This window comes from Pseudomyrmex gracilis, unplaced genomic scaffold (genome assembly GCF_002006095.1).
Source record: "Pseudomyrmex gracilis isolate BER0280 unplaced genomic scaffold, ASM200609v1 scaffold_25, whole genome shotgun sequence".
NCBI lineage: Eukaryota > Metazoa > Arthropoda > Insecta > Hymenoptera > Formicidae > Pseudomyrmex > Pseudomyrmex gracilis.
The window spans coordinates 124145-142949 of record NW_018020609.1 but is presented as its reverse complement, the minus strand read 5'-3'; the positions used below and the strand labels follow the sequence as shown (position 1 = coordinate 142949).

General features: G+C 41.0%; 1 protein-coding gene across 2 annotated transcripts in view; it reads right to left on the bottom strand.

Annotated features, from left to right (window-relative positions):
• Positions 1-208: 208 nt before the first annotated feature.
• Positions 209-18805, bottom strand: part of LOC109852163 — a 65821-nt gene continuing 47224 nt past the window's right edge. For both annotated transcript variants that reach the window (XM_020423052.1, XM_020423053.1), the window contains 2 exons: positions 10539-10797; positions 209-1565 (listed from right to left, as the gene is read on the bottom strand). In XM_020423052.1, coding sequence (XP_020278641.1) covers positions 1234-1565; positions 10539-10797 — 591 coding nt within the window. In that variant the 3' untranslated portion in view covers positions 209-1233. The remainder of the gene's footprint in view (positions 1566-10538; positions 10798-18805) is intronic.

The following is an 18805-nucleotide window of genomic DNA, read 5'->3' as shown; positions in this document are numbered from 1 at the left end:
GAAAAATCCGTGCTGTATATAAATGAAGGTTGCTACCTTGATACGGCGGGAAAAAAAATTAACCCCACAGTGCACATGTTTTATACGCGGCGTGGGAAGGATAAATATATTTGCGCGCGGCAAACTTTTCCACACACACACACACACGCGGACACACACACACACACATAGAGAAGAGCACTTTTGATTAAAAACTTCGGGGGGGGGGAAGGGAGGAGAGCGACGAAGAGAGCGGCTCGCGATGTGTCCCCGATGTCCGGGTGGAAGAGAAATCGCCTAATGGGTAATTCATTCTCGGGATGGGAACAAACGACGGGGGGGAACGACGTCGGCTGAAAAATATTCGAGTGGCCAACGGGATCGCGCCGGCTTCTCGGGGAAAGAAGATTCCCGGAGATGCGAGAGTCGCGGATGATATCGATGTTTCCCTCCTAGCGCTCGATTTTGCTTCTCTGGTGGCGTTTTGATCCTCTTAAGAGGAGGGAGGGAGGGGTTCACAAATTCCCCGTCGACGGGGGGGATGTTCGTTCTTTTCCGCGTGATTACTTCAGACCGGCGAACGCTGCGGATTCTTTTCTAAAAAATCGCAATTCCGTTATTCGCGATGTTGATCGAATTATCGACGATAAACGACGATAATATTAAAATTACAACTGTGGAGAAGAAATCTTCGATGTGTTCGAATGTCCGTCGCGGCGTAAAAACGGTCACTTCTTGGATGCGATGGTTGTTTCTCGAAAGAAACCAAAAAAAAAAAAAAGAAAAAAAAAGAAGAAAAAATTTGATACGCGCACGTGAAACGTTGTTCAAAAACTGCGAGCGTTTCCGTTTTTGTAACATATATTCTTCGCGCGTGTATATATATATACACGTTGACAGTATATATCTATATATACAACGGAAAGCGGAATATTCGTAAACAATAGGGAAAATCCGTAAATTATACAGAAAATTGCTAACTGTACAGCGCGCGCTGCGCGCGAGACTTTTCGCGAGAAACATAATTAATGTGACGTGTGCAGCAAGTGCAGTCGACGGATTTCCGCATCCGGGCGATGTTTGCGACTACTGTTTCTCACGCGCGGAGCATCCAAAGTGTTAATAATCGTGCTAATTAGTCGAGAAGACGCGGGGGATGAGAGGGGCGAGGGGGGGGAGGGTGGTGAAGAGACACTCGAGCAGCTGTGGCGATTGTGTGTGTCTCTCTTGGAGGATTGATCGTCCTAAATTTTACTACTGCCAGGACCTGACGAGAAGACTCGACGAGATAAGACCGACTATGGTCGTCCAGGAGACGAGATCGAGGGTACATCTTTTGGATCCGGCCTCGCCGTTGACGCAGGTCTCCCTGATGCTGACGGGTTTGAGACCCCGACGAGCGAGCAGATTGTGAACGCCTCGTTTGTCGCTCTTCTGCATGGTGTGCTGGCGCGACAGCAGGAGCGAGTAGAGCTGGTCGTCGTAATAACGGGAGCAGAAAGTCAACACCATGTCCGAGGCGACGGCCTTCATTACGTGAACGGTGCCCCTGAACTGCTTGTAGCCGCTCTTCTGCGTCATGGTGCCTGAAAATTAAATCAACACCCGGTTAAAAAGCAGCGACGCGACATATACGCGCGCGCGCGCGCGCGCGACACAAACGAAGCGAAGTCTCTCTTCTCTTCGCGCGCTATCGAATTTCCTGTTCCTCGAGTCTACTCGAGTTGTTCGCTACCTACCACCGTTCCGCGTTGCGCGCGGAGTGGAATCTCTTGTACAAACGGAACTGTCGCGACTGCAAAAATAAGGGTCTGTCGACGACGATTCCATTTTTGCAAAGTAGTCTTATTTTTCTGTGAAGAACGCTGAACGTCTCTCTCCGCGAGAAACAGAGGGAAGAGTACGGGAGCCAGAGAGAGAGAGAGAGAGAGAGAGAGAGAGGCGGTAACATAGTATAAAATCTGTTTCTTTTTTTATTATTATTATTATTTTTTTATTTTATTTACAAAAGCAATCCGCGTGTATCGCCAAAAAAAAAAAAAAAAAACAAGAAGAAACTCGACGACGATTTATATATGAAGCGCGCTGGTTTTCTTCCCGGGACACGTTTCTGTCTTCTTCGCGCGCGCTTGTCGTTTCTTAACAAGACATAAACAATCTCGCGTCGCGGGACTAGTCGTAAAAAAAAAAAAAATCTCGACACGTATATTCGAGAATCTTGCAGATTTCTCTCGGTTAAATTATATTAATGGCGCGAATGATAGATGAGATTATTTTTCGGCCGTAAAAAAGCTCTTCGACATATAGATATCTAAGATCAAGCTGGGAAAGCACGACAATAAAGAAGGATCAAGCGAGCAGTAAAAGCTTGACTTTCCAATTTCCTGTCACTGTTCCAGCGGCGAGGACGAAGAAATATGTAGTCTATCTCTCCGCACCCCCGTCTACAGTCTATATACGTACACATATGTACGATACATCATATCGCGATACTACACGAATCGTATATATAGTATATATATATCTTGTGCTGATAAATTGAGCTTTTTAACGTCTGACAACGGGACGATTTCATCGCTCTCTAAGGAAGCTAATGAAAATGTTTTACACGCGTGTTAACACGGTGTTATAGTTTATTATATCAAATTGAAATAGAGAGAATATATACATATACGTCACACACAAGACGTACTCTCGCGAGTCGTAATCCGCTTACGCGTTTATTGCGAGAAAGCAATCGAGCACGTACTCGAGTAATGAGCGTTGAGTAATGAGACGCGAGTGCGGCAACGAGAAGCGACGAGAGAAATAACGTTACGGAAATTAAAAAGAAAATATTTCCTCGTGTGGCGAGCGCGGCGGCAAATAACGGGGCGCGTAAATATACCATTGTATTTAGTACGTCATTTGTCATCCCGGATCCCGGATCGCACTTTTATTTTTTTTTTTTTTTTCCGAACGCATTTAATCGGTCGCTAAGTCGCCCGCTTTGGCAAATGACAAGTTTCAACCATTTTACCCTCCCTCCCCCGTCGTATCCAGAAACACGATCGACTCAACAAACCGCGCGACGTTTATGATCTAACGGAAAGCGTGTGTGTATTTTATTCGAAACACGCGTTTATGAAACATATGTACGTGAGAAAATAATACATATGTGTACGCACGCATGAACTCGCGCACACAGACATATAACGTCCATTAGACGTCTAATGGACGTCTATAACTCCGAGCGACGTCTAATGAACATCTAATGGAGGTTTGTATGGGATGTGTTGTGTCGTGTTTGTGTCGCGCGTGAGAACTTTTCGGACCCCGCGGAATATGGAACGACCGATGTTTTATTGAAACCCCGTCGGTATAGCGCGCAATGTCAATTTATAAAACTTTTTATCCTCCCCCCCTCCCTCCGTTTCTTTCCGTTTTTATAATCCGCAGGATATTTTGCTGGAAGAAAACAAAAAAATAAAGAAAAAAACACACGCGTTGTAACGCGCGAGTTTTCTTTTCGTTTCGCTCACTTACGTTGCACTTCCCGAACGAGATACTTGAGATAAGGGAGACTGGTTGTGACACGGGTCAAAAAAGTTACAACCTCAAATTAGCGATGAAAAATCATTGCAACAACGATGACGTTACTGACGCGTGACAGTTGTCGCGTTTGTCTCTTTTTAGCTTCAATGTAGGCACTAATTTTTTTTATCACTAATCAAAGCTCGTAACTTTTTACCCGTGTCGCAATCAGCCCCGGTCTCCCCTGATTGGCAATTTTTTTTTTTGCAAATAATTTTGATTACAATTCCACTTGCCGGCGCAATTTACGGAACGGATTCGATAATCGCGTACGACAATGCGAGACGTACGACGTGGACGTGGAAATATGTAATATTACGGCTCAATTACGCAGTTGAGAACGCACTTAACGTTATGAAGGGAAATGTGACGGGAGAGACGAGACGTCTGTCACGTCTGTACAATCTATATACGCTCGACCAATATATAGCAGCGACCGGCAATATATGAAGCGATGCATTCCATGTGTGTGAGAGGGGAGAGGGGAGAGAAAAGGGAATCATCGCGCGCGCGATGCTGGAAAATATTTCATCGCGGATGCCACTTTAATGCTCAAGCGTTTAAGAGAAGCATCCGCTTTGTAGAAAATAATCCGCTTACGTACAAGAAGGTGAATATATTTTTGTCGGATCGGTTATCGTTAATCTCCGATTCATCTTTGATAACTTCGGAATCGATCTTTCTTGTAGGATTATCTGAGAATCTATAGAGACCCCCGCTCTCATAATTCCTTTCTGCCTATTATACGCGCGAATTTGTATGCACGGACACAGAACGTTAGCCGCGTTTAAGTGAATGATCTACTTAGGAGTGAAATGATTTTTTTTTTTTGTTTTTAAAAACTTGATTGCGATTTGGAAAATTAATGAGGAGCGGCGGTGAGAGATGCTTCAGTGGTGCGTATATAAATTCTTTATATTTCAGATTTCTAATAAATAACAAATAGACGTTGTATCATAATGAGAATGAGCTGTAATTAATATATATTAAAAAATATTTTATCTTAGTTTATTTAATATATTAACGTATTGATCTTAGTTTAGCAGAAATCTCTCGATAAATATATCGCGTGTCTTATCTCTTTTCTCTTCAATTTTATGCTCTGTTAAAAATTTGCACATGTACAACACGTGTTATATTTTTTGTTATTTGTCGCTCGAAATCATATAAACAAAGCTGATCGAAATGACATTATTGGACGTTTGACGTAGACTACGCGACATATCGATCATTATCAAAAGCAAACCACATCGCGCTGACAATTCACCGAAATGACAGTTCAGCGAAGCGATTGTGAAACGACATTAATTGCGAAACGAGATTGTTTCTGGCTTAATAATCGAAAGCTGACACGTAATTACACGTTCCGTCTAATTAGATATTTATCTCCTCTCGCGCGATCCCGGTCCTTAACTTGAAGCGCTTCGCGCTCAAGTCGCGAATAAATTAAAACGACACGTCGATATATAATTACACGCGCTCACGCTTAATTGCGCACTTAGCCGCGCCGGCGTCACGTTATCGTCTCTCGGTAATCGCCTCGTCGTCGATAGAGATACGTCGTTGTGATTAGTATTCAAATTTGCTCTCAATATCGCGTGATACCATCATTACATTTTGCTAACTACAGTAACATTGTGTACGTTGTCCCTCCCTCGAATTGAGCGGCGCGCAATGAATAGCAACGTAACGTTGTCCCTCTTGTGCGCGCATGTAAACAATTATATATTAAACAACATGCCTTATCCATGAATAAACAGGCGTTATATAGTATTAATCATAACTCGGAAAATCAATTAGTCTAATGCTCGTTTAAATTTCTATATTTGATGAAACAACGGTTTAGCGTTTATAATTAATCGAGTAAATTTTTCAGATAGAGATATTTTTTTACGATATTCCTCGCAAACCTCGCAATTTAACTTTTATGCCATTTTTTTTTTTTTTTCCTACAATCCTTTGATTCACGATAAATATTTTTCTCAATAACTCCCGTGAGAAAGAACAATATTGTCGTTCTCGCATGCGAGTTTCGAAAACTAAGTCTCTCTCTTCCTCGCGGCTAAGATAAAATATCCTTACATATATTTTGTGCGACGAGTTTAAAACAACATAACTACGATTCTTTGAGTAGAACGGGGCGCTTACATCGATACATCGATTCGCAGTCGTCGTTTTTTTTTTTTTTTTTTTTCAACGTCAAACAGTCCGATCGCCGAGAGGTAAATATGTCGCGCAAAAATTTATTAAATTCCATCGAAAAACTGCCCCAGATCTTCCTTTTTAGTGCCCAAAGTAGTACAGCAGCTGCAGCTCTGATGAGATTCCCGGGCCGAAGTCAAGGGAAGTTAAATTTAGCGAGAGGAAGAGATGTCGGGGGGGACAGAGGGATGGTGGAGAAGAAGAGTAAGTTTTCATTCCGCCGTCTATAAAACGGCAAAAACATTCTCGCGCGCGGCGAATCCTCTCGCGAAGCCCTCCCTTGCGCTTCCGGTTCAAGGAGCGGTTAATGCACGGAATTGATTTAACTTTCCGTAATAAAGTCGCGCGCTTATGTTGTGCCGGCAAAAAAAAAGTATAAGCGTTGATCGCGCTCCGTCTGTCTTCTTTTCCCTCATCCCTGTTAAAACACGGCTCGTTACGTTTCGCATAATTATACACAAGTTTATATACAATTTTTATCTGTTTTTTTTTTTTCTTTTTTTTTCGTACAGTTTCCGTCCGATGTCGTCTCGAAATTTGAAGATTTTTTTTAACAACAACGTGAACTAACTTGATTATCGACGTGTACGTCGTTTTAAACTTCGCGTTTGCACAAAGAAAACGCGCGCGACGTGTGCAAAAAAAAAAAAAAAAAAAAAAATTACTGAAATAATAATATCGCGTGCTCATTAGTAAAATATTTTTTAGTATTTTTTCTCTCTTTCCACAGCTGTCTCCTTTTTTTTATCCGGTCTCTAATATAGAATATTTCCCTGGAATTCTATTATAACCGGAATTTTTCTGCCTCGATATTGAAATACTAGGTCGAAATTGCTTTTAACGAGAACTTGCTAACGCGAAACGTCGAAATTAACAAGTTGCTTTGCAGCAGTATTTTTAACATGAAACGCAATCACGCGCGTCCGCACAGAAGAATTATATCGGGGGGGGGGGGGGGTGCAGCGACAACAAATAAACCCTTTCGTAAACACCATTGACGTTTGATACAATCTTCAGTACGACAAATAATTTTTAGTCCTTGTGTGAATACACGTTCTTCCTTCCCTCTCTCTCTCTCTCTCTTTCTCTCTGTAAACAATCCGCGTTTGCGCGGTTTCGACTTGAATACAACGCGAGGAAAACTTGTTCAATCTCCTCCCGCTTTACGGTCTATATACATACACATGGAGAAACGCTCATTTCCAGGTGTGCGTTCGCCGAATGAAGATGCATTCGCGTGAGAATTAATATGAGAGCGAACTTTGGAGTAGCAGTGCGCTGCCGGTTTCCCCGATGGCCGCGTCGCGAAGTTGCAACGACTCCGCAAACAACATCCATACGTCAATCGACGAGCGTACTTCTTGCGGATTCTCCGCGATGCCGGTGGAACGTATTAACCTTCAAGTAGCGGCCCGTTTTCAGTTTTCGGATTAGCGCGATGCTTCCGCGGACTCTGAAACCCCAACTCCCGCGGAAACCTCAATCCGCATTGCGCGTTTTCGTTCGTCCGCTCGCTTGCTAGTTTCGCGCGTTATTATACCGGATTCCCCGTGTTTGCTGTTGAGGCTGATAACGAAGAATATAGCCGGGACAGAAGAAGCCTCTCTAGCGGATGCACGAGAAAAGATCGGGAGAAAGAGAGAGAGAGGCAAAGAGCGGACAGAGGAAACTTGCAGAGTCGGCCGGAAAGAAATTAAAAAGAGCAGATGGCCGTGCGCGACTTTTGAAAAATTATTTTCCGCGTCGCCGAGCGCGTTCTTCTTCTTCTTTCGTGACAAATTTTTCGCGTTCCCCTCTCCTCCCCCCGTCATTTTCCCGGCATTCGTAATTGGATGCCTCGACTTTACTGGCTTAAACACGACGACGGTTGTGAGTTCTTCTTCTTCTTCTTCTTCTTCTTCTTCTTCTTCTTCTTCCCTCACATCGGCCTCGACTGACGGTTAACCGATAATCACACAGACGAATTCTGCACGAATTCATTAAGATCGTTATCCGGGCCGTCTTGTGATTTTAATTACCGTTCCGGGCGAATTGAACCTCGGTCCGCAATTGCACCGATGTGCGATGTTCCTTGGGTAGAGTATTGGCAGTTTTAACTCGACGAGATAATCACGTTCTGTGTTCGACTTTCTAGTTCGATTCTCTCTCTCTCTCTTTCTCTGCTCATTTGTGCGTAATAATTAATGGTGATCACAATTATTACTTGTTATCATTATATTATCTTGGGATCAAACAAATGATCCACAAACGAGGAGATCGAAAAATCGGTTTCGCTTGTACGTTTGATAACGATTCGATATGTTACGTTATCTAACTTTGTATCAAAGAATATCGCATCTCGAAGGTGAGCCGAAGGTGCGTTTGTTCCACTTGTTTTAGAGCCTTCTTGTGTTTCGAAGGCTTTGCTTACATTCCTTTTAATTTACTCTTTTAATCCGTCCGGTTGACGTAAGCACGGTTGAGAGATCAAAGTCCGGGGGTCCGGTCAAACAGACACTTTTATCGAGAACCCGATGTTAATCTCCGCACGTTCTCTCACTCTCTCACCGAGTAGTATCTTTGTCTTCGCTCTCTCGCAAGTTTTATAGTTTTACTTCTTCGCTTTGTTTTTTTTTTTTTTTTTTTTTTAGTTGTCTATTTTCCTCCCTCTTTCCGCGATTCTCTCATTATAAATATCATTTACTTTCTTACCGCGAGATGTAGCTTTGTTACTTTATATATATATATATATATATTGTAACTATTTAATTTCGGTTTTTCTTTCTCGGCGAGAACGAACCACCGCGGTTATATATCGTCCGGCGCAAATTACCATTGTGTCAACTTCGAATGTAACAAGGAAGAACGTGGAATCGATTCGAGATCCAATGAAAGGGAAAATACGCTTGATCTCTCTTACCGCATCTTTTCTCCCGGTCCCGTTTCAAAGAGACAATATATATCGGATCTCGCAATCAATCTTCTTCTTTCGCTCGCGCTGTACAGCCTTGCGCGTTTAAAGCCTTCTCCTTCTTCGCTCTTCGAAACTTGGTCGAGAAATAAACGTTAATTCTTTCTTGCTATATATATATATATATATATATCTCGTTGACTACAGGTGTTTGTCTTCGTTTGACGATCGGTTCTAAGAACGTCAATCGGTTCTAAGAACCGACCTAATGGCACGTTTCTAATGCAAGTTGCGCGATCAACTAACCCTCTCCGAGGGGGTCGGAATCGTTAATCCAATTTGCCTCGCTCTCTTAGCGCGAAAGGGAGTGAGAGAAACTTTTGTCCGTTGCGCGCGATCGATTACTCTCGGACTCTGGCTTATGATAATCGCTCTCTCTCGGAAGAACTTCGAACTTTCGAAGTTTGCAAGCACCGTCCGATAATATATATATATACGCGTATTATATTTGTTTTTCCGCTGTCAAAACAGGAGAATATCTATTGCGCGACAAAAAAAAAAAAGATCGCAATCGTCGTTGTGTGAAAATTTCATTTTGAATCACAAAAGAAGACGTTGTACAAAATAGTTTTGTTTCTTACTTTTCATCAATCTTTCATCTCTCTCAAACTTTATTCCTATGATTTTTCTTATCTCATCAGAATGTTATAACAGTTTCAAAAGTAACAGTTGGTTTTTCCTCAGTCTTTTCTCTTTGCAAAAAAAAGGCAATATTATAAAAGAAATATACATAACTCGAGAGAGTTTGTTGTATGGCTTATCTTTCAAGCAGCTGCCGCCGCTGCTGCTGCAAGGCTGATGTATTTCTTTGGTTATAGACAACGGATCAATAAAATCCGGAACACGCGAAAGAGAAGAAGAGAGACGGGGCGGGAGGAGAGAAGAGAAAAGGAGATGATGAGACGCGCGGCGCAACACGTTTTCGTTGCAATTTGAAAACAAATTGAAAAATTCTTTCGTCGACAAAACCAGGCCTTTAATTTTTTGTTCGCGAGCAAGCGGGATAAAAAAAAAAAAACGGCTGTTCGAAGATATACAAAAAAAAGAGTTATGAATCTCTCGCGTGATAAAATTGTTAAGCGACGAAGTGCTCATCGCTTTCGCAAGTCTTAAAGAACTCTCGGCAAGAGTTTCCATTTCTCTGTCTCTTTTCTAAAGAGACACTTGGGAGAACGTCGACTGCGACAAAATGCCGCTCGAGAAACGGGTGAAAAATTGAGAGCCTCCTCGATTTTAATCGCGCGAAGAGGGGCTCTTAAACTCGAACTAACTGAGTAACATGGAAAATCAATCGCGATGAGCGTAACGCTTGTCCTCTAATTGAAATGATCGAGATACTTCGGAAACTCTTAACGCGCGGAGAAGAGAGCGCGGAATGTCGAGAAATTCGATTAAGATATAAAGAAGGGAAGCCCCCCCTCTCCCCCGTCTCTTCTCTCTAATCAGTTTGTTCCGAGAGAAAGGACTTACAATATATATATATATATATCTGCTCCAATATTCTAATTTCAACCAGCTGTTATTAATCATTGTCACTTGCTTGTGATTGTTTGTCGCGCCAATTTGCTTCGGAAATCCCTTGTTTACGCGCTTTTTTTTGTTTGCTTTAATTTATAAATGTAATTAATTTTCGTATCAGTGGTAATTAATTTTATTAATATTTGTTACAAACAACGATCAAAGCGGCAAAAGATAATTGAGATATTGATAGCATTCGAGGTCAAGATATGTGTGATGTGTCCGACGTGACTAATCGTAGTTTGTTTAGACAAAAAGCATCGTAAAATTTAATGAAATTAAAAGTGTTATTTTTAAGTATTATTTTTTTTTTTACCGTTCTGATTAGCCGTAATTTGCCAGAAGCCCTTTCTTCTGATATCTTTTAGTTGGAAAGTGTACTCTACATTCCCAGCCTCTTCGGTCCACAGCAGCCTCAAAATTTGATGCAGCTCCGCCGTGTATTCGTTACGTTGTGATGATCTCAAATTCACGATCGGACACGCGTTGACCACTTGCGAATTGGTCCCCGTCGACTTCTTCAGCGGATCCCCTCTGTGTTCCAATATTTCCACGACGTACCATTTGCCCATTATCTGCAACGATATATTTGCGTGAAAAGTTTATGGACAACATTGTGACAGTATAAGTAAAAAACATCCGCAAGTTGCATAAAAACTATTATTCTTTTAATGCTTTTCGCATTAAAAATTCTTTCTCTCTCTCTCTCTCTTTCTCTTCTAATACAATTTTTATTTCACTGAGAAAGAAGATGTTTTTCCGAAATCATCCGATGCTACAGTTAAAAAAAATCCGGTCAAAGGAAATTTCGCTCGAAAAAAAATATTAGTTTTTTTTTATTATTTAAGGTCGAAAATTCCTACTCCTTTAACAATAAATTGTCTGACGTTGAAGATCAAAAAGTCGCAGCCGAAAATTGAATTTGCATTCGGGAAAAAAAAAAAAAAATTAGCTCTAAATTTCGTTCAAGGAGGAAGAGAAGCGGCGGAGCGCATGCAAGTCTCTCGGATACGAGAGAGAGAGAGAGGAGCCGACCGCCGAAGGTAATCCCGGAACTTCGGCGAAGGTAGAGTATAGATAATTCCGTGAGGAGCTTAAAGCAAATTACGGGCGATTTATTGGCCGGGCGACCGTTAGTGATTAAGCCCGTGGAAATAATATCGGACGAGAGGCTGAATAATCACTGAATCCCGATCGGTATAATGCGAGGAGCGCGGAGGTTTTACTTTTTCAAGTCGATCGTTCCCGATTTTACGCTCTCGTGAAATCTTACTAATCGGATTGGGCGGCACACGATATCCGAAAATTTCTTCGGTAATAACCTTCTTTATATATGTTCGCTCGAAATTTGTTTCTTTTTATTATCTTCCAAATTGTCCATTATAATTCGGCTCTTGATTATTTCAATTATAATTTCAAATTTTCAATTTGCGTTCGTCTTTTGGTTAGGTTTTTTTTTTTTTATCAATTATAACTCAAGGGAGGATATCTCGATCGTCGGAAAGATCGGCGTCGTCTGACAAAAATATTGTAGCAATTTGTCAAATCTTAATCAGGCCGCGGTTTGACGTTGACTAATGCGTGTTGGAAAATTTGGTCCGCAGATGTATATACGCGGGTAGGGAAGTCAATCGTTAAACGAAAAAAAATTAGTCTCAACAACTGGTCGAGGAAAATTGGCGGTTTGTCGGTCTCGGTTTCAGTAATAGTCTCCGAACAGCGTAGACCGCAAAATCGGTCCCAGGGCGCCACGCCACGTTGTGGAGAACTAAAAGTTAATTTTGATGATCCTCCCGGGTAATGTCGAGCAACGTGGCGGTTATTTGTGAAGAAACTTGACCTCCCCTTTCCCCACCGCCACGTGGAAAGGAACTTTCGCTATGTAATAAATGCAGTACACTTTTCACGTTATCGCGGTGAAAACTCGGCTTCAACTTCGGTTGCGCAATATGGGGCGGGTGTTGTAGCGAAGTTCCGTATCATGCGCGGGGCATAGTTGTTTATTCAGTTCGCTTTGTATATTTAACACGACTTTACGATACCCGACGTTAACCCCATTGAAGACGCTTTAGTTGCGAAGTTGATGTTGCAGTGATGCGGATTATCAACTTGTTGAACTCGGATGGAGGGGGCGGAGGAGGGAGGGAGGGTACGATATACTCGGGGTTTTGCCTGCGGGGAATTCTAAAGACAGTTTCGATGTACGATGACCACAATAAGCCTGCGGGGACTCCTATAAAGGATTCTCATCGTTATTATGAGCTTTTGAGTTATCAATGAGTTTCAAGTTCTCGTAAATGCAGACTTCAGAAATATTCCATAGGAGAGAAGTTTATTTTTTATATTATTTTATTAACTTATCAGATCTTTTATCTCTCAGAAGGGTGATTTTTTTTCGAGACCCGATTGGATCGTTGACCTAGTAGTATTTTTTTTTTTTTTTTTTATATAATTTAGATGCTTCGAACTTTTTTTTTATCAGAAATGTAGTTTTAGTGAAAAAAAGATATTTGGAATATATTTTAAATGTATGCAAAAGTGCGGAGAGAGCGAGATTTGAAAATCTCTCAGCAAAAAAATCGATTTCACATCGAATAACAGTTTGAATTCACGCGCATTACGCACGTGTGCGTGTGTATTCGTGTGCGTTACCCCACTTTTGTCGTACCGGAAAAGCGCCGTAAATCATTGTCGTCGAGGCATATAAGTAATACTAGGTCACAGCGTGTGGCCAGGGGGGATTAAAATTAACGAGATAATAAATACGGCCTTTGTCGAATTGGACTACAAAAAAATATCAATTGCCATATCGAGGAAAATCAGGGTGGCACGAATGCGACGCTCGCGGCGGCATTTGTTGGAAATTGCATTCTTTTTTGTAACAACCTTCGCAAATTGCAATATATAACGTCGATATTATTTGAAAATCATCAGTGACATGTCGCAAAATAAAAATTACACAAATACGTATATTCTAATAACAATTTATATTTTTTTTTATCATCTATTTGTGCTTCTCAATTTTACATGAAACTAAATTTCGATAAAGTTTTTGATCTTCGTGCAAGAAACTTTACGATACGCATGTAATAATGAACTTTGAGAAGTTCTTTTGTCATTTGATGTTACACACACACACACACACTTGCGCATCAAAATTAAGGGGAAGTTTAATCAGTATAGCTCAAAAAAGACGAGAGAGACCGTTCGAGACTGATAATCCCGCATCATCATCGCCGCGCTCTGGCCTCGTAATTTATACATCGCTAACAATATAAACGCAATCCTTTACCCTTCATTCAACTTGCGAAAGTCGTTAGAAAAGTTTAATTGATACCGGCCACTATTTACGTGTGACGCGATTAAATTACAAGAGTTCGCATAAACACATTATTACCGATTATATCGGTATGATGTGATCAAAAACATCGCGCTAAGTATATTCACAGAAATACACGTGTATCTGACAAAAAAAAATTATCACAGTTGCAAACAATATAAAGCAAAATATATCAGAAGAGAAATTAAGTTTTGTAGCGAAATTCCACAAATACATACGTGATTATTTTCTGAATAAAAATGCGATGTGAAAAAGACGAAAAAAAAGAATAAATAAAACCTGTAGAAATGTAAATGAAAAACTCAAATACACAGATACTTCCTATAAAGGTGCTTTACAAACAATTTTATTAAAACGCGCAAACGCGCACGTGATTGATAATATACTGCGACGCGGTATCAGTTACAAAATCTTTCCTATAAAATATCATCATCCAAAATGTTACTTTATATATCATTTTGATAAAATTTATTATTTCAATAAAACCACAGTAATTAACTGATTGAATTTCGTTACAAACTTAATTTCTCTCTTAATATATTTTGCTTTACATTGTTTTGCGACTGTAATAATTTTTTTTTTTTTTGTTAGACACACGTGTATTCAATTTTATATTTTTATATATACAAAATTTTTCGGTTTTTTAGTCATAAAACTCGATACGTCTAGTAACGAGAAATCGCGTTATTTATAGATAAAATGGACTGATATATTCACACCGCCGCGTCCGAGGACAACGGCAAATGTAATAACTATTTTGGTTTTTTGCGTGCGCATATTGAAAGCACAGCCTACATGAAATAGTATAACAATCGCGGGAGGGAAGGGGAAGAGGAGGAGAACTTTAAAAGCCCAAAGTGTTCCCCCGAATAGCCTTATATCCTTTTTTTTTTTTTTGTTACTAGATTTAACGTTCATTTATATTTTAACCAACAGTTTTTCACGTGGGAAGATTTGCCGCATAAAATCGGATAAAAACCGACGCTTGGACCACAGCGATTTTAAACCCGACGCATTGCCAAAACTAATCCGTGCGCGCGCGCTACTTGCGCGCTAATCCGCTTGAGAAGACACACGTTTTTCTCTCTCTCTCTCTCTTCTCTCTCGAAACAAACGCATTCTCGCTCGTTTAAATCGGTAGAAAGAAGAATTAAAATTAATTTATGTTTGCTTTGAAACAAAGATACATTCGCAATTAAAGGAACGTTCTATTTTAAATTTGATATATCGATGTACACCGGTGTAATGTGTCATGAAACATTCTCTTTGTGCGCAATAATAATTATTGCTGTCCAAGAAAATTACCGATTAAAATCCGGCAGTTGCGCGCGCGCGCGCGTGCGTAAATTCGCGAGTTATAATTACAAGCCAAATGCGCGACGCGCGTTTTGTCTGCGGCGACGCGACGGCGGACAAAATTGCCGACAAATAAACCGACGCGTCGCGTGAGAATAAATTTTCGTTTATTAGACACTCCACCGGACGCGCGCACACACACACGCAAACGCACACACACACCGCACACAACTCGCGCGAGGGCACAAACGTGGGTCTGTAACTTATGCATTCGCTATCGTAACGAGAACGTCAGCGTTTCCGCGAGAATATTGCAGTAATTAGTAGTGAGGTAAATTACCGCGCTCTCTCGCATACGTTGTGTCTAATAGCGGGTAATTCTCGTAATGAAAAAAAAAAAACAAAAAAAAAAAAAAAAACCAGAGAACAATAGAAAGTGAAGCGCGAAGTTTTTTTTTTCGCCGGTTTACACGTGCCTCGTTTCTGCTGCCTCATCGATCACGCGCGCGGAGCAGCCATCCAACTATATTCTCGCAGCTCTGCCCGAACTCGGTTCGCTACTCGGCGCGCATCCACTCGTTTCGAAAAAGCCTCTTCTGGGAAAGCGCATACTTCGCATGCCTCATGCGCTTCCCCGGAATATATATACACATATTCCGGAAGTGGAGGTGCAAGAGCCGGAGTATTTATTCGTGTATATATCTGCTCTCTTTATCGAAGGTGCTTTCCTCTTTTCGTCCTGGGGGAGGGTGTAATAACGCGCATTTTTGCAAATTGAAGTTGCGGCGCAAACTTATCAAAAAACCGTCTCTTCTAGTCGCCGTAAACTTTTCCGCCGACTCGAACGAGAGAGAGAGAACGTGACCGTGGGATTCGTCGTCGGTCGTCCCTACGATAGTTTCGGGTCTGTCAGCTGGCAATTTTTCCGAAAGACGGTGCATTTGCATTTTTACGACTTTCGGCGGCGCGTTCACGTCGTCGTCGTCGCGACGACGACGACGACGCTTCTTCGTCGTTGCGACGACGACGACGACGACGCCGGGAGATGAGCGGCGAAAAAATTGCGGGCAACCGGGCAAGAGATGATCGCGCACGATCACAATTTAGAAAGGACAGAAAAGAAAAAGAAAAGTCAAGCGCGGACAGTCACTCGTCAGATCCACGCGGTGCGTTGTTGTATTTATGTTTTTATTAAATTCCAGACGACATCCAGAGAAGAAGACGCTGAAGTCTTACAATACGCGACATTCGCGCAATATGAAATTTTATCTTAGCTGACGTAAGTGTCCCCCCCGGCCAATAGCGAAATAGTTTCGCGATTAAACAATTTTACATATTACACAACACGCGACATATATATATGGTGGAATAAAACATACAAAAAAAGTTTATTAAAATATAAACATTTTATTATAAAATAAAATATAAACACACATGTTATTATCTCTCTTTCTCTCTCTCTCTCTCTCTATTTTTGTTTGTCATTGTAAATGCGTTAAATACAAAACTAAAGAGAAATGTCGATATTTACGTAAATATGACGTCTGATTTTAAATATTAATATTCCCGCATGTGAACGTCTGAATGTGCGAGTATAACTAGTAACAAAAAGAGAAAGAGATGGGGGGGGGGAGGGGTAATTCTCAATATTTAAAAACCACATCAAACACACACGGCCGCGTCACGCAACACAAAGTAAATCGCTCGTACGTAGCGAGCGAGTGTCGATTTTTAAAATAAATCGTCACGTTGCCGGCACCCGCACAAAAGAAATTTAATTAAACTGCCGGAATTTGCTTCCCATCGATTTTCGGTATCTCATTCAACCGTACATTGGTTCGTTAACGTTAGTTTGTGTAGTATACAGAGTGTCTCGAATCTACGAGGCTTTTCTCTTTCTCTCTCATCAATTTCGTGAAAGTCGGCGCAGTAGTTTTTCCGAAAAGAAAATTTGTTCGGAAAAAATAAATCGATGCTTCTCTATCTGAAGAATTTTTTCTTGTCGATTGAAAATCTTGTTTAAAACACGCAACGCTTTCTTTTTTTACTAGCACAACACAGGCGCGCGCTACGCGCACGCTTTTGTTATTTTTATTTAACGTGTCGTCAGTGAACACAACCTGTTACCGCGATGACAGATAATATATACGTCTTATAAACCATATAATACACATATGAGAAATGTCAGAAATAACGCATGAAAATCAAACTCAAAAAATAATGAGAGAGAGAAGTGGAAAAACAACACGTGACTAAAGTTACGTGACAGGAAAAAGGGTAAAAAAGAGAATATTATATATATTATATGTAATATTCTATATCTATATATAATACACACCCATACGCATATATGTATATACCGTGTATATATATACATATACCGTAATCACGTGACCGAAGTCGGTAACACCGCCGCGGTCGCGCGGCCGAGGTCAGTGACTTCACCGCAGTCACGCGACCGAGGTCACTGACCCCGCCGCGGTCGCGCGACCGAGGTCAGTGACCCCGCCGCGGTCGCGTGACCGAGGTCAGTGACCGCCCCCCACCAAGGCCGCGCGGCCGAGGTCAATGCCCCGCCAAGGCCGCGCGGCCGAGGTCATTGACCCCACCGCGCTCACGCGACCGAGGTCAGCGATCTTACGGTAGTATGTATATAATACATATAATATATAATATAAAGTATAACATTATAAATATATAATAAATTATATGTATAATATATATTATTTAATATATTATTTATATCATATATATTATTTAATGTTATGTATAATATACATTACAGTCACATTACTTTAGTCACGTGTTGTTTTTCTACTCTTTCCTGTCATGTGACTTTAATCACGTTTTTAATTTTCTCCACGTATAGACGTTCAATCAACGTCGCGGATTTTCTGGTAGGACATGATAATTTCTCGAAACTCTTTTGTTTCTTGATAAAATGATAAAATGAAATTTACACACAAGTAGACCGGCTGCATTTATATTTGTTTTCATGCTTCATGCGAATATTGTTTTCTACAGGGCCACGTCTCCCCTTTGGCCCACTGAAAATAAATCGAGTTCGCGGACGTTTCTTGTGTACCGAGCAAAACACACGGAGGGTGCGAAGATACGGGCGGGCTTAAGAGCGCTGAAAGGAGTCTCGTCGTTCATGGGGGAGAGACAAACCCTCTCTGTTCCGTCGTAGGACGCGAGCTTAAAAATGAAAAAAGGACGAAGACCGTCAAGATACCGTAAGCCTCTCGTATATCTCTTCGCCGGCGCCGTTTTTATATTTAAATCGATACTCCAATGGGCGGACGTGACAGTTAGCCCTTTTTCATCTCCAGCTTGAAGGTCGCTCCACGAGTTGCCGTTGATGGTCTTCTACTAAAAGAGGCCTGTTTTTTTCCTGAATGTATTTGCCATTATAAATTTTTTACAATAATCTCTTCCGTTGTGTGTGTGTGTGTGTGTAAAATCATTTAACTTTAATTACTTCTTTCTCAAGTGACACGATATTATGATTTACGGTTTCCCATAGGCTTTGTTCGTTATGAATTTATAAGAGAGAGAGCAACATAGTTATTTTTTTTTTTTCATTACTTTACTTTCACGCACAACTTTACTTTCAATAAAAAAAAAAAAAAAATTCAATTTATCACAATTCGCTTGCGTACATACGAACGGTTTGCGTTTCGGAGCTCTCTGTAAGATTGACAGACGAAATCCAACGGCATGGGTGCCGCGTTGTGTTTGTTATGTATTTTGCAACAGGCTACAGCACACGTGGCCCCCAATAACATTTTCAGTTATTCTCACATTCGTACATACGCTCGGAAATAATAACACGAGGCCGGAGCTCGATAGATCACGCGTGACTTGTAGAAAACATTTTGCAAATAAAAACAATAAAAAAAAAAAAAAATACCCATTGAAACAACGTCGATGTAAAAAAAAAAAAA